This window comes from Macrotis lagotis, chromosome 1, assembly GCF_037893015.1.
Source record: "Macrotis lagotis isolate mMagLag1 chromosome 1, bilby.v1.9.chrom.fasta, whole genome shotgun sequence".
NCBI lineage: Eukaryota > Metazoa > Chordata > Mammalia > Peramelemorphia > Peramelidae > Macrotis > Macrotis lagotis.
Genome location: NC_133658.1, coordinates 411,122,521 through 411,139,506, shown reverse-complemented (window position 1 = coordinate 411,139,506; position 16,986 = coordinate 411,122,521). Strand labels below are relative to the sequence as shown.

Genomic DNA, 16,986 nt, shown 5'->3' with positions numbered 1-16,986 from the left:
TTGACCTATGGCCATTATGGGGATGTATTTAGACAGCAATGTCTCTGCCACCCTTGTTTGACCTCAGTCCTTTTGCCAAATAACTTTTTATTTGTATTGGTGATTAAATTGACATTAGGGGAATGATGTTGATTGGGTCCACTACAAATTTGTGTTACATAGTTTTAACTGGGTCTTTACTATGGCAAGACAATTCTTTTAGACATCTCTAATTGGTTCACTATCCCATTAACACCACAGCAGTTTTCCCAAACCTTTTCAGCCCTTTTCAAGTCTCCCATTGTCCTCCCTCTCCACCACCCCCCCCCATATGCCCTCTTTGTTTCATATTTCCCTGAAATAATTGAGGCCATTTGCAGAGATCTCCTTTGTCTTCCCTATTTGTCTCATATCATTCAGATGACTTCTGCCACTATCTCTTTTACTCATTTCACACACAAAGGTGATTCTTCTCCAAGGAAAACTTTTCAGTATGTACAAGTGAGATCCCATCTCTTCAGGAGATTACCCTGTCTTTGGTTTTACTCTTTCTAATTTCCATTCTCTCTGTACTTTTCCTTTTTTTTGCCTACAAACATACTATGCCTCCAACATTGAAAAAAAAACTCATTTGAAACATCCACTCCCCAGTAACTTCCATTGCATGTTTCTCCACCCTTTCATGGTTAAGCTCCTTGAGGCCATCTACAATAGATGCTTCCATTTTCTTTCTCCTCTCTCTCCTTTCCCTCTTTATAGTCTTGTTTCTGGTCTTATCATTGAACAAAAACTGCTCTCACCACAATCACTAATATCTTAATTGTCAAATCTAAGAACTTAAGAACTTTTTCTTAATCCTCATACTTATGCAGTCATTGACCTTTTCAATCACTTTTTTTGTCCTTTTCTATAGGTTTTCATGGCAACATTCTCTCTTTATTCTCCTACTTCTTTGACTTCTTCTTTCCTCTCTCCTTTGCTGGATCTTTGTATAAGTCACTTCCACTAACTCTGCTGGACCCATTTCTCTTATTCATACAATTTTAGTTTGTGATCTCCTCAGCTACCATGGCTTCAATTGTAATCTTTATGCAGATAAGTCTAAGATCTACTTGTTCTTCTCAACCTCTCTCCCAAGAAACCCTCTACTCTCATATTTCCAACTGCCTAACAATTTCTCAAGCTGGATGCTAAATAGACTTCTTAATGAGTTCAGTTTGGGATATGTTGAAGTTAAGAAGTTATCTTCCAGGGTGGCTAGGTGGCGTAGTGGATAAAGCACTGGCCCTGGAGTCAGGAGTACCTGGGTTCAAGTCCTGTCTCAGACACTTAATAATTACCTAGCCGTGTGGCCTTGGGCAAGCCACTTAACCCTGTTTGCCTTGCAAAAAAAAATAATAAATCAAGAGAAGTTATCTTCCCACCCCACTCCCAAATTGCTTTCCTCTCCTTAATCTCCCTATTACTATTGAAAGGGCCACCATTTTCTTAGACATTGAGCTTACAACCTAGATGTCATTCTCAATTCCTCACTCTAACCCCACCATATACAACCAGAGATAAATACCTCTTTTTTTACCTTGTAATATCTTTTTTTAAATTGATTTTTATTAAAGATATTATTTGAGTTTTACAATTTTCCCCCAATCTTGCTTCCCTCCCCCCACCCCCACCCCACAGATAGCACTCTGTCAGTCTTTATTTTGTTTCCATGTTGTACCTTGATCCAAATTGGGTGTGATAAGAGAGAAATCATATCCTTAAGGAAGAGACAAAAAGTCTAAGAGATAACAAGATCAGACAATATATCTGTTTTTTTTTTTCTAAATTAAAGGGAATAGTCCTTGCACTTTGTTCTCCACAGCTCCTTATCTGGATACAGATGGTACTCTCCTTTGCAGACAGCCCAAAATTGTTCCCGATTGTTGCACTGATGGAATGAGCGAGTCCTTCAAGGTTGAACATCACTCCCACGTTGCTGTTAGGGTGTACAGTGTTTTTCTGGTTCTGCTCATCTCACTCAGCATCAGTTTACCTTGTAATATCTTTTATGTGATCCCTGCTCTCTTAATGTCACCATGCTGGTACAGGTCCTCACACTTCACAATTGCCCACTGATTTTAAGGTCTCCCTTCCTCAATATAGTCTCCACTGAGCTTCCAAAGTGATTTTTCTTAAATACAGGTCTGATCATCTCACCCCCATTCAACAAACTCAAATGCTTCCCTATTATCTCCAGGAGAAAAAAAAAAGTCCTCTGTTGGCTTTTAAAGCTCTTCATAATCTGACCCTTTCTACTTTTTCAGTCTCCTTACACTTTACTTCTGACTATGTATTCTGACTATGCAATCCAATGGTACTGACCTTCTAGCTTCTTAAGCACAGACTCTTTCCTACTCTAACCATTTCTACTAACGGTTCCCCATACCTGGACTCTCTCCTTACCTCCTGGCTTCCCTGTCTTTCTTCAGATCTCAGCTAAAGTCCCACCTGCTGCTTTTTTTTTTAGTCCTCAATTTTAGTGTCTTCTGTCATGATTGCCTCCGATTTATACTGCACATATCTTCTTTATACAGTTATTTGCATATCATATCTTCCATTAGACTGTGAACCCCATGAGAATAGGAATTGTTTTTGCCTTTCTTTGTATTCCCAGTACCTAAAATAGTGCCTGTACATAGTAGGTACTTAGTTAATATTAGTTGATTGATTAATTGATTGAAAACTTAAGGTCCATTATATATAATTTGAAAACAAAATTTTTATATAATTTTTAAAAATCTCTTTAAAAAAAGAAAAGAAAATTAAAGTCCAACACACAGCTTGTTTCAAGACAGTATTTCCTAAAGAGAGTGTTGGAATACTTCAGCACTTCAGAAAATTTGTTTTCTCTGTGAACCAACCCATCCTTGGTGTTTCTTGACATTCTAGGTGATGCCCAATGGAAATTTGGCTATGTGTTGTATGCAAAAAGTATGATTACTTAAGAAATACATCATACCTCTTCCTTCTATTGATTATCTTTTTTTTTAGGTTTTTGCAAGGCAATGGGGTTAAGTGGCTTGTCCAAGACCACACAGCTAGGTAATATTAAGTGTCTGAGGCTGCATTTGAACTCAGGTCCTCCTGACTCCAGGGCCGGTGCTCTATCCACTTTGCCACCTAGCCGCCTGATTCTTTTCCTTATTAAGTCTCTCTCTCTGGACTCAAAAGCAATCTGAAATAATCTCATAGTATCTCAGAGGTTACTAAAATTACAAATTACAGATATTCTCCCTCTGATTGACTGTATACCCACTTCAGCCTGAGCTGAGTGAAAACCTCCTTTTGGGTTAACTTGTTTTTCATTTCTAAATTATGTACTTGGACTAAAATCTTTATAAAGGCTATAAATATCAATATTATTTATTTTTTTTTTTAGGTTTTTGCAAGGCAAATGGGGTTAAGTGGCTTGCCCAAGGCCACACAGGTAATTATTAAGGGTCTGAGATCGGATTTGAACCCAGGTACTCCTGACTCCAGGGCCGGTGCTTTATCCACTGCACCACCTAGCCGCCCCTCAATATTATTTTTAAATAGAATAAGAACCAAAACAATTCTAAATGGCTATAAACATTAATAGCAATTTTAAATAACATAAGAATACAAATAATCATTTAAGAAAGAGGCTTTTGGGCACTAGGTGGCTCATAGAGCACCGGCCCTGGAGTCAGGAGTACCTGAGTTCAAATGTGACCTCAGACCCGTAATAATTACCTAACTGTGTGGCCTTGGACAAGCCACTTATTAACCCTTGCAAAAACTGAAACAAAAAAAGAGGCTTTCACTTACTGAGTACCATAGAGGAGGTGGGACATTAAATCTCACCCCTTCTCCCACTAGTTAAAGGGGAAATGGGAAGTGAAGGGCTTAGATTCAGGAAAAAGAAAAGTGAGATTTTTTTTCCCCCATACTCCAGGGGAATAGGAAGAAAACTAGTCTTGTTGACTGAATTCTAGGAGTTTCATCAACCCTGGTGTATTAGTCAATACAATTGTGTCTCTCCTCACCTTTCTGCATGATCTGTCACACACTGGTGTCTTAACGCCATTTACTTTCTCCTATTTCTGTTAAGAGGACTCATCTATCTGTTCCCTGAAAACTTGTAAGGAGAAGTGTGGGGGACCATCACAACTCTTGGTCCTCTCCATCTTTTCATCTCTCAATATTGCTCCTCTCTAGGAAGGAAGTTCTTTCAGAGTTCAAAGTCCTCTGGAAATTTGGGGAATTATGAACAAAGTACTTGCATGCATATGTGCACATACTTCTTTCAACCTGCCACATCTTTGTGGAAACATCCTGGGAAGAAGTTCCATAAGTTTTCTGACTTTCTCTACATACTGAATAAAAATGTTGCTGGCTACAAAGATTGTCTGATTAGAGTGGGGTGATAGACATGCAATCCTTTGTAAAATCTTTTTTTCTCAATATATATGTAATATTAATTTACATTTATCTAGTAAGAGATTGTTATCCCCATTTTATTGATAAGGATGCTGATACCAACAAAAGTTAAATTACCTATCCAGGATCAAATTTAGTGAGAATTAAATCCTGGAATTAAATCTAGGTCTTCAGACTCCATGACCACTTATATTACCACTATATTGCTCTGCCTTTCCCAAGATTTACAAAAGGATCTTTCCTGTAGCTATGGAAGCTTAGTCAGGGCTACCAAAAAACTTACTTGACTTTCTGATCTGGTCAAAGAACAGACCTTCCACCCCAACTCAGTTTTTCACCCATATATTGCTTGAGCAGAGTCCAATGAAATTATAGTCAAGATTCAGAAATCTAGAATGTTCCTTGCTGATTCTTCTGAAAACTTGCAGGTTTAAGAGCAACTCCTGGAATTTGTATTGAAATGTTTATATATGTTCAAGTGTCTTAACTCAGAAAGGCCCAGACATACAGAATGGAAAATCAGTCAGTGTCAGGAGCACAGTTGGAAAGGGAATGTGTATTTCTAGTTTCTTATGTTCTAATTACTGCTGTGAGCCACTATTCTAGACAAAGATATGCTTCATGAACAGTGGTGGGCAGTGCTTTCCTATCATAGCACTCCCATCTAGAGGTATGACATTATGGGCAAGGGAGCTGGCTTTTCATAACTGATACCTTTCCATTTGGATTTTTCAGAACCAGAGGCAGGAGAGGTGTCCCCCCCTGTAGGAGCTGGTGTCAACAGCAACAGCTGGACCTTTAAATACGGACCTGGCAATCCCAAGCAACCTGGCCCTGGTGAGTTGCCAGACAAATTCATTATCCCAGGATCTCCTGCAATCATCTCCATCCGGCAGGAGCCACCCAACAGCCAAATTGACAAAAGTGACTTCATAACCTTTGGGAAAAAGGAGGAGACCAAAAAGAAGAAGAAAAAGAAGAAGGGCAACAAGACCCAAGAGAAAAAAGAGAAAGGGAACAGCACCACTGACAACAGTGACCAGTGAGGGATCCAATGGAACAAAAGCCACTTAGCCAGTTTTGTAATAATGGCATATCTCTCTTATGTAGCAACTCCTGACTCTTTCCTCCTGTCCACACCAGTTCTATCTGTACAGCTCTCAGAAATCAGCAGAAAGTTCCCGGTGTCTTTCTAGATCACATATAACAGGTTTTGTCTTAAAAAGCTTTACTCAGTCTGATGTTAACTCTTTCTCTCCACTCTGGCTTGTTTTCAGAATCTAAAAAGCAGACCCAAGTTTCCTTTCTCCTCCGCCGCAAAGGAGAGGCCTCCCAGCCCCACCCGTGAGAGGTTGGACTCTTAGCCTTGTGCTCCTGGGATCCTGTCTTGATGGCACTTACAGGGCAGGCTGAAAGGTTTTCAGATTGGGCAGTCTGGGCCTTTTGATGTGTGCCTGTGCATGTGGGGGGTGGGGAGGGCATGGAAGTATGCGGGTGTGTACATATTCTTGTACAGAAGTCATCATGGAAGGCAAAATTAGGCTACTTAGTGCAAGAAAAGATAGAAATGTGAAGAAACAAAATGAATTAGTAGTTCTGAGATTTTCAGGCCAGGGAGGAAACCTGAAAAAAGAAGTGACTAGATTTTCCAAATTTAGTGTGTGTGGGGGGTAGGTGAGGAATCTTTTACAACAGGAGGTGGTACCATTCTCCAGGCAAAACTGTATTCTGCCCCATTGACCATTAACCATTCATTATTAGGGGTCCTGGAAAAAAAATTGGCTATGATGTCTTTCTAAAACCTTCATTATGCTGGCAAAACAGTTCCTTAGATTCTTAACAGGAGGTTTGTTAGGTGGACACATAGGGAAAGTGAGTGGCTTGGATGCTATTTCCTTTATGTCCTTGTCCTCACTCTGCTAAACATTCTTTTGCACACGATGGCTCTGAAAAGGCCAGATCCTTTTCCCATAATACATATGCAAAAGGGAAGGAAAAAACTCCAACACCTCACTTTATCTATGCTCTTTGTTATTTGATAGATTTATTTTAAAATGAAAGTATAGATGTAAACGTTGAAAAACAAATATGATAAATATGATTCCCCTTTATCCCCAAAAGAGAATTAAATCTACAGCCATTAGAAACAATCATTGCTGCTACTGAAGTGCTTTAGAGAAATTGCCTGAAACACCTGTATTATATCGGCCACCTGCCAATCACAGCTTTACTCTATCAGGTCACTCTGGGACTGCCTCTTGCATGTATTAGTTACTATCCTTTTAAAAAAGAACTTTTTTATGTGCACTTTGATTACGCAATCTTCTTCAATCAACTGTCCTAAGACTCGGAAATAAAAGATAGTTATTGTTTTCTCTGACATACAGAACATACTTACAGATCCTGTAATTCTGTGAATTGTCTTGGTGCGCTAGCTTACAACCTTTCCTTTGGTTTTGTTCCCCTTTTTTCTATGACACTCTGAATTGCTGCCCTTACTACTACTCATGATGTAAAATCCAACTACTGTATGTATGCTGTATGCTCTTATAAAAATTCTGAAATATACTTACTCTGTGCTTGTGTATGTGAATGTCAATGCAACTATTACCTAGAGTGGACTTTAAGCTTTATTGTTGAATGTAACCCCATTACATTTCTTTTTTGTACACCTGTGAAAAAAGTGGAATAGTGTTCATTTTTTTTTTGGAAAAAAAAACACCACTGTTAATACACTGTTTGTGTATGAAAGACGCAGTAAAATATCTTTCTTAAATCAAGATATTGGTGATTCAAAGAATTTTATTTATGATCAGCCAAAAGCCCTTCCCTGTCTTTTTCCAGGAGTCCAGCTGTTGAGGGATTGGATGAAGCTACTTTTTCAAAGTAACATTTCTGGAAGGAATTCAGAAGATAATTCCCTGTGGGTGTGTGAGCACACAACCAAACAGCCTGTGACCTCCATGAATACTGAAATTTTAGGACTCTATCATATCCTCTCATAAAGAAAAAGTTAGTGTCATTCCAGTTGCAACATTTTAAGTTTACTGAAATGTGCAAATTAGATGCTTGATCCATTATTTTTCCTTTAGAACTCATTGAACTGAACAAGAAAGATAGGAAATCTGTTACAAAGCTTGCCATCCCCCACAAAGAATTATTTTCTATTTTTGATTGAGCTTTGATTCTCCCGTATTTTGAAGGGTGTGTAAATTCAGCTCTGTAGGTTTGCATGGGGTAAAATAGGTTGCCAGCACATACAAGTCATGGCTGCATTCTAGGTTCCGACAACTTGCCCCACTCAACCCCATGTACTTGACCTTACGTGCCTTCTGAATAATAGGAGAATTGGGCTAATTGTTAATGATAAGAATGGTGATAAATCTGTGCAGCACTTTTTATATTGGAAAAGTGCTTTCCAATCTTTTGTTAGTTACCAGTTATTACAGCTGTAAAGACAAAACAGCATGTGGATTCATTTTTAATTGGTGCTATTGGTATTTCCTATGTTATTGCTAATAAACAGATAATGTGGTATGTATTCAAGGAATGGTGGTCTTTTCTAGGAGTAGAGGAAGAAATGAAATAAATGGAAAAAGTTTGCCAGAGCATACAGCTTAGGAATTTACACACTGCCTAAGTGCTATTTTAAGATCTTTACTCAGAGAATAAGTCCATTGGAATCAAATAAGTTTACTCCAGAGCCAGACTTAGTAGACACATTTTCTGGAGGAAGGTTCTAAGAGATTTTGAGGCTATGGGAAAAAAAATCAAAAATGACCAGAACTTCATTAAGTCAGCTTTTACCACCAGGGACTCTGTGTTTATCTTGACCTAGTTACTACCCTGGTACTCTGTCTGTCACTCCTATTAGAACAACTGGAAATCCAGATCATCCCCCATCCCATTTTCCAACAATATATGGTACTCTTTTAAGAACTCATTCCTCTGTTTCTTCTACCCTTCTCTTTCTCTTTCCTCATCTTTGTTCAAGAAACTCTTTGCCAGTTTTAAAAATCCTTGAGGATTAAAAGTGAATGAGTAAAGAAGGAATGAGTTTCTCTCATGCATGTAAAATAGCACACATTATTTTCTCTCTACCTCAACTTCTGAACAGAAAAAAAAAGTCAAATCAATGGAACCATAACTCCTCCCCCAGGTCTAATGTCTAATTGGCAAGAAGCTAACTAGACATGTGATAGTTGGCATATCTGACCTGATGACTTTCAAGAAGTTCTAAGAAGAGCAGACTGAAAGGTACAGCAAAAGATAACTCTAGAATGATTCATTAATTGGTGTCCTTCTAGCCATAATAAATTAGATCCCAAGTGAAGCTACAGCTCTCTTGATTTCCAATCCCTTTGCTTACCATATATATGATATGTAATCTGTATACCATAGAGAGATCATCCCTGTCACTGGGGAGAGGGAATAGGGTTCCTCACTGACTGTACTAGTTGCTGAACTCTGAGCTGCCTAGCTATCCAGGTGAGATCTTGGTTCTAGGGTAAATATTATTGTAATCCAGGTTTTCTCTATTTTTAACCCAAATAATAGTAAGACATGGAAAAAAATTAAAGCAAGTTTTCACTTGAAAATGTGTTTTTTCAGGTCAACTGAACACCAAAATGGGGAAATTACAGTTCTTCTCAAAGACATCATACCATAGCTTGAAGTCCCCCCAAGAGATGGTCAGAAATTGGAATTATGCTAGAGCATGTCATTTCTGCCTTAACATGGGCTGACTAATAGAACACATTGATCCTTTGACCCTTTGACCCTAGCACATCTGCAGACCTTGAACTCCTGGCTACCAAAAGGGTACATATCATTCAGCATAAAAAAATCCTCCTCCACCTTATCCACTATAATCCTATCCCTTTGTACTTAACACCCAGGGAATCACATAGATTTTGATACATGAGCCAGGCACCTATCCTGGGTTGAGACTAAGAAACTCAACATAATGCCCAAAATAAATAAATAAATAAATATATATATATATATATATATATATATATATATATATATATATATACACACACACACACACACACACATATATATACACACACACATATATACATATATAAATTGAGGGATCATGGGGGAAATGATCTTTTGAAACCCATTTATTAACTAATGCTGCTCCCTGGGAAACAACTGTTCAATATGTGGTTAGAATAAATCCTGGTGTCCTGTAGGCATTTTCTTATTTACATCATAAAATAAAATTCACTGCATGGAGTTGCTTGAGGGAAGAAATTCACAAAATCAACTGAAAGGCAAATGGATGATTATTCAGTGAATTGGGAATCATCAAGTTATGCAGGTGAACTATACATTTCAGGAAATATAAACCACACCCTGTCATTTTTCCATTCAACAACTTGTGTTGGAGCTGAGCAAAGTGCTGAACAATTGAGAGACAGTAGACAGTTGATTGTGGCACTATTGAGTGGCACCAGGAAGAAGTAAAGGCAGAGTGAAGAAGCGCTATGCTTTCTGCAAATATTATCTTGTCTGATCCTCCCTCACAACATCCCTGGGAGGTAGGTACTATTATTATTCCAATTTCATTGTTAGGGAAATTGAGCCTATTAGTTTAAAGTGACTTAGCCTAAGAGACACACCTAGGAAGTATATGAGAATGGATTTGAAGTTAAGTCTTCTTGGCTTCAGGTCTAGCATCCACTAACCATTTAGCTGCCTCTATTCCATGAGGGGTGTATCTGAAATATCAAAATCAAGTTTAAAAAAAAATTTAGTCCCTGACTAAAATTGAACTTCTCAAAGTCAACTTAGATGAAACTCAGAAACATTTTGTTTCTTAAAGGGGAAACCCTTTAAACTTCTCTTATTTAGTTAATAAGATACTAGATTTAGAACTGGAAAAAATGTTTAGAAGGCTGTCTAATTCCAGTCTTTCATTTTGAGGACACCGATGGCCCAAGACATTGTGACTGTCCAAAGACACTGTATAAAAGGTAGAATCTCTGACTCCAAATTCTGTTCCCTTTACACATATTAATAGTTCTAATTTTTACACTTTGTGGGCAATACAAGAGAAATGGGAGATGGAAATTTTTAGTTTTCCTAGCCAAAATCAATTTCTAGATTCTCTATTCACCCTGATAAAGGCTCCTCTTCCTGAAAAGATAGGTAAGTGTATGGGAAATTAGGCAGTCAGTTTTCAAGCTTTTGTTAGTGCTTTTTGCAGCCTGTCTCATTTGAATGTAATCTAGAACTTTGATACAAATTAGTTCATTTTTTCCAAGGTTTTTCTCTGTGTGGTGCTCAGGTGATACACTACAAGAGTATTTATCAACTTTCCAGGTACAATGGGAGCAGTTTTTACTGTGTATAAAATACTGAGACTGAGACATATGGGAAGCCCTTCAAGCATAAGGCCATCTGGTCATGGGCTTCAGCAAACTTAATTTCATCATTTATCCATTTTGGCTGAAGAAACTAAAAACTGAATCTCACCAAATAAAGACACAATTTTGCATGTAGTGAGGGGAAGAAGGAAGAATGAAGAGAAAGAAATTTATATTGTCAGGTATATGTACTGTAAATTTTTAGTTCAATGACAACCATACAAACCCAATATAGTTTGAGATCAGTTACTAGGGGAAATTCTTGGCTCAATAAAAGTAAGAAAAGATATCCCCCAAAACTCTAATCTCATAATTATGATTAACACAGTGACCAACCAAAATTCCAGAGTACTCATAATGAATCATATTATTCAACTTCAGATAGATATGCTAGACTCAGAGTACAGATTTAGACATATTTTGGGGCCTTGAATAATATGAGAATATGTTTTGTTTGACTATATATGTTTGTTATGCACTTTGTTTTTTTTACCTTTTCAGTTGGGAAAGAGGTGGGTGCAAGGAAGAGAAGCTGAAGTGAATATAAAATAAAATTGAATTAAAAATATGAATCCTGTAAAATGATAATCAAATCCTTTAAAATTATCCTAAAAAATAAGGCACACAAGTTTTTTGTTTTTTGTTTTTTCTGAAAGAAGGGGAAAATGGTTTATATTTCTTGGACCTGTTAAGCTTAACCTGAGATACTTTTGGACCTCCTAATTTCTGGGAAATAGAGGAAAGGAGAGAAATGGGGCATAGAGAATGGCTATTTCCTCATCAGCACCCTAGAAGAGTACTCTTTTATTTCCCTCTTCCCACAAAGAAGTTGAGGAGCCTTTAACTCATTTACAATCATCCAGCAGAACAGAGAGGAAGGACAAAAAAAAAAAGAGTTAAAAAGCTTCTTTACCTCTGCTCTGAGATATATACCTGAGAGGAATCAGAGGAAAAAGAATAAGGTCAAAGTCAATGGTTCCAGAAGGTTTGTGACTTGAAACCCCACCTATCACTCCTGGTCAAATGATGTCACAAGCTTCTAGTCATGTTTTTCTTTTTTTAAATGACCCATGCCTGCCCCATTTACTCAAGATGTCTCATCTTTTCCATTCCAGGTTTTGCCAATTCTGAAGGTCAATGGAAATCATGTTCCTTTTTTCAATGATATGTCAACTTTTAATCAAGAGTTCAATAAATATAAAATCATACCCTTCATCTATGATAAATTGGGGATCACTCTTTTCTACTGTTCTCACTGAAGTGAAGGTTTTTTTTAATAACCAAGTCACATAACAAAAATAACAAGTTCATTTACAGTTTTCTATTTTATTCTTAATCCTATATTGAAATGTTTGTAAGGCCATGATTTTTTAAAAATCCTTAAAATGTGGTTTTAAAAAAAAGAAGCCCTCAAATAATTGCTGCCTATAATATAATAGTCATTGTTTAATTCACATTTGTTTGGCCCCACCAAAATGTTCTTCTAATAAGAAAGTTGATAAGTCACTAGTCTAATAAAAATTGACCTCAGGTACTCTTCTGATTCTAAAACACTGTTTATGGTGAGAGTAGCTGGAATTGGAGGTACTCCTCCATTAATCTTCACCAATTCCTAGTGCAATTTATTCCTGTGTTCATCAGTCCTCTGTGTTCATGGGTCAATTATTTTTATCTTTATTACAGAAAAAAATGGGCATCAGATCATAGTAAAACATAGTCACAGTGGGGATAGTTCGTATTCCATGTGGACACTGGTTGGACCCAGGGACAATGATACTTGAACTTGTGACTTGGTGTTGCTGTTATAGGGCTACCATGCTGTCATTTCAAGTCTAAGTTACACTAACATCGGCATATTTCCAACTACACTTGTGTGAAAAGCATTGAGCCATCAAAACATCATTAGTTTATCCCTATGTTCTTTAATTAATTGATTTTCTAAAATCCCTTGTGAGATAGCTAGGTAGCACAGTGGATGGAATGCTGTGCCTGGAATCAGGAGGATTCAACTTGCTGAATTCAAATCTGGCCTGAGAAACATACCAGCTGTTTGACCTTGGGCAAGTCATTTAACTTCATGTATAAAATGAACAGGAGAAGGAAATGGTAACCACTCTAGTATCTTTGCCAAGAAAATCTCAAATGAGGTCATGAAAAGAGTCATAAACAATGGAAGTAGTTGAATAATAATAATAAAAAAAACTTTTCTCAGAATTTTCTTGGTTTATAGTTTGGATCTCTGATTTTGTCCCTCTTCAATATAGCCCTAAAGAAAATGACCCACTCTATATGAAAAGTAAATTGAATTTCACTACAATAAAATCAAAAGTTAAAATGAAAATAGTATAAATAGTCAAGTGGTGGGACCAGTTTAACTGCTTCTGGTAAACTGGATTTTCAATGAACTTCTCTGCCATCTTATAGTTCTGTTCCTCACTTTAAGAATTGCACCCCAAATTATTTTATAGAGGGGAATGTGTGATAAGTTGATCATGAGTTATATTCTCTAAGGAGTCAGTGAGTTGATATAGGAGACAGGTGAGGAATAGTTCTGGCTTTTTAAAGGGCAATGAGGAGTGTGGCCAATCCTTTTTCTAGTCATGGCTCACTGCTTCACAAAGGAGTAAGAAAGTATAATGACTTCCCTTTGTTGTTCAGTACAGTTTGGCTCTTCAAGACACCATTGAGGTTTTAAATTCAGATCTTCCTGACTCCAGGTCCAGCATTCTATAATAACTGCACCACCAAACTTCCATACACACTTCCCTACATTTCCTTTAAGACTCTGATAATAGATCCTACAATAGACTTTGTATTTTTGTGGGCTGGGGAAATCAATTGATTTTTGAGGATCTTGGTCAAAACCCCCTACAGATCCTATTAGGAATTCTTGATCCAAGGTCACAAGGGAAAGGGAATCTGCCTCATCACAAATCAACTCACCTAGCCTTCTTAAATGGCAGAATATAAGCTTACTGAGGGCATCTTTGTATCCTGAGTTTCTGATACATTATAGGCCCCCCAATAAGCATACCAAAATATATCAACAAATATATAAATATAAGACCCTGGTAGTGGTAGGAAAAACATCAGCAAGTTGGGTAAGAACCAGAAAAGACAATGTAAAAAGGTGATACAATTTGAATTTAGAAGGAAACTATAAATTCTAAAATGTGACAATAAGAAAGGAGTGCTTGAACAAGGGCATAGAGGTGGAAGATTGAATGACTTTAAGGTCTGGCTAGACCAGAGAGTGTGTATAAAGGGAAGTCACATATAAGAAGTCAGGAAAGGTAGGTTGTCAGGATCTTAAATGTTATCCACAGGAATGTGGTTTTAACCCTAGGGATAGAGAGGAACCACTAGAGTTTCCTGAGCAGTGGAGTGATATAATCAGTCACCTTCTTAGTACAAATTTATTCCTGTTGTCAGTCAGGTTGTCAGTCAGGCTTCTGTTAGGGATCCTTGAGGACCACAGTTGTGAACTGACAAAGATAATGGATTTTTTGTTTTTAGGTTTTTGCAAGGCAATGGGGTTAAGTAGCTTGCCCAAGGCCACACAGCTAGGTAATTATTAAGTGTCTGAGGCTGGATTTGAACTCAGGTACTCCTGACTCCAGGGCTGGTGCTCTATCCACTGTGCCACCTAGTCACCCCAACAAAGGTAATGGTTTAAAGACCCTCTTGGCCTCTTGTTTTGAAGACATGCTGGTTTGGTTTCTCAGGAGACCAGCATGACCCAACTTCTTTGTATCTCCTGACATTGATCAAGAATCTTATTATAGCAAGAGCAAAGAAGTATGCATAAGAATGTGTAACTGTTTAACCAATGTGCAATGATCTAACCAATGTGTAATCCTTAATATGATTGGTGCTTAAGCTGGTAGCATGAGTTGTCCACAAGTATGGAAGCAGACTAGGATATAAGCTGCTGTGTGACCCTAACAGGACTTCAAGTCTGTGTCCATAACTTTTATCCTTTCTATCTTCTTCCTATCTATCCTTAGGAAAATCACTTTGGCAGTTTGTGTATGGGATGATTTAAAGAGGGCAGAGACTTGAGACAGAAAGACAATTAACATGCTATTGTGATAATACAGGCAATCACAACTCCAGATATTGACCAGAAATCAGTTGAAACCTGCTATGATATAACTCACATGGGGGCAGCTAGGTGGCGCAGTGGATAGAGCACCAGCCCTGGAGTCAGGAGTACCTGGGTTCAAATCCAGCCTCAGACACTTAATAATTACCTAGGTGTGTGACCTTGGGCAAGCCACTTAACCCCATTTGCCTCGCAAAAAAACCTAAAAAAAGAAAAAAATATAACTCACATGGCTGGCTCTAGGACATACCTGTGATCTGCCCAGGAGGATTTCCTCCTTCATATCTATCCCCATTATATCTCCATCCTGATGTAGGCGCTTGAGAGAAAGAAAACCATCAAGCACTGTAGCTATATCTTTTTCAAAGTCCAGCCAGAGAATGACTAAGGCAAGTCTGACACTTGACCCTTGTATTAATCTTTTGAAGGGCATTCAGACTCTGACTTTAATCTCTCTTCTTCACATGCAGGACTAGAAAGTAAAAGGGAAAAAGCACAAACCTAGAGCATCTGAAGGCTATTTCTCAGGGGTTATAATGTTAAAATTGATTATCTGGAATAAAAGTTACTGAAAACAAATAAAAGTTATCTGAGAACAAAGTTACTGAGTCATCCATGATTTAATATGCAAAGTAGGATTTGCATGGTAAACCAGATCATTCAACTCCTCAGAGGTCAGAGACAAGGAGTGATTTACAGAGATGATTTTTATACCAAAAAAGAGAAAAATTATAGCAATTTGTTTTGAACATGGCAGGTCACCTGACTACTTAGCTTCTCCCAGATTTTCTTAATCCTATGCCAGATGTCCTATCCTCCAGATGGTTCCTCTTGTGGTCATTGGTTATCAGTCACCTAACCCCCATCTTCCTTAACAGAGTCTGTGATTCAACTTAGACTCTAGCTCAAAAAGAAAAAAAGAAAAAAGAAAAGGGGGCTTAACTTGACTCCTAGTTAACCTTTCTTTAACTGCCGACAGAGAGAATTTGATCTCTGATCAAACCTGCTTTCTGTTTAACCTTTGGTCAATTCCCCTTTTTGCTAGAAGGGGAGACTTAGCCTTTTGAAAACCTTTTAACCTCATGATTATTTTATACTACTAAATGATAAAGTCCTCTCAATTAATTCACTATATCTATAGAGACTATCAATTTTAGTCCGGCTTTGTTTAGGGTTAGCTCTTGCTAAAGAAGGGAGCCTAACCCTAAAAGCAAACTAGAAATGAATCAGAGTAAACAAAAAGTACTGATTTCTTTTTCAAATAGGATCACCTATTTAAGTCTGGAAAGGATCCTTTAGTCCAAACTATTGCATTTTATAAATGAGGAATCTTGGAGCTGACATAAACCAAGGCATTTTCCCAATACCATTCAAATAGTAAAAACAAAGACTTGGATTTCATTCAATAACTAGTACCCTCTCTAATGCAGGAGGGCTATAGATGAAATGCTGATCCTTCCCCAGTGACTATACAGCCATCTCCTTGTGTACTGGGAGGCCCCTTGGGTGACAATGGTTTCCAGGAATTGGCAGCTTTGAGTCTCAAATTATTAATGTTCTTGCTGTAGCTAGGGAAAGCTAGCTCTGATATATGGAAAGTATAGTTTATGGACCAGAGACAACAGCAAAATTGAAAAGTTGACTACATTCTATCACTAAGATCAAATACACAATGGCCTAATCAGTTAATGTGGATATTCTGAAACATCCTAATATTTTAGAGGAAATTAATGTGGATATTTTAAAACATCCTAATATTTTAGAGGAAATTAAAAGTAAGTCTCGCTTACTATCAGTCTTGAAGATCACAAATAGACACTCACATATTGACTTACTGTAATAAGACTCTAGTTTTTGTTCACTGAATCTCTGCAGTTTCAATTTGGTAGCAAATAACAGAATATTCTTCTCTGTCATAATGGTCATTTCTAAGTGATCAGAAGACAGATAGACTAGAGGAAAAAATCATACTCTCAGCTCACATTTTGTTTTGGAAAATCACTAAAATTGTAACTTTCTCCATCTTCTGTAAAGTAAATTAAGTCAGGGATCTCACATATCAAATTTTCAGGAACATCA

At 37.5% G+C, this 16,986-nt stretch overlaps 1 protein-coding gene across 10 annotated transcripts in view; it reads left to right on the top strand.

The window, feature by feature from the left end:
• The window catches only part of LOC141506235 (protocadherin alpha-8-like), a 300,051-nt gene that overhangs the window by 278,637 nt on the left and 4,428 nt on the right, over positions 1–16,986 (top strand). For 8 of the 10 annotated variants that reach the window (XM_074212799.1, XM_074212800.1, XM_074212797.1 and 5 more), the window contains exon 4: positions 5,158–6,994. In XM_074212799.1, the coding sequence (XP_074068900.1) occupies positions 5,158–5,468 (311 nt within the window). In that variant the 3' untranslated portion in view covers positions 5,469–6,994. Of the gene's footprint in view, positions 1–5,157; positions 6,995–16,986 lie in introns of those variants that run through there. The other 2 variants (XM_074212803.1, XM_074212804.1) reach the window with 2 other exon arrangements.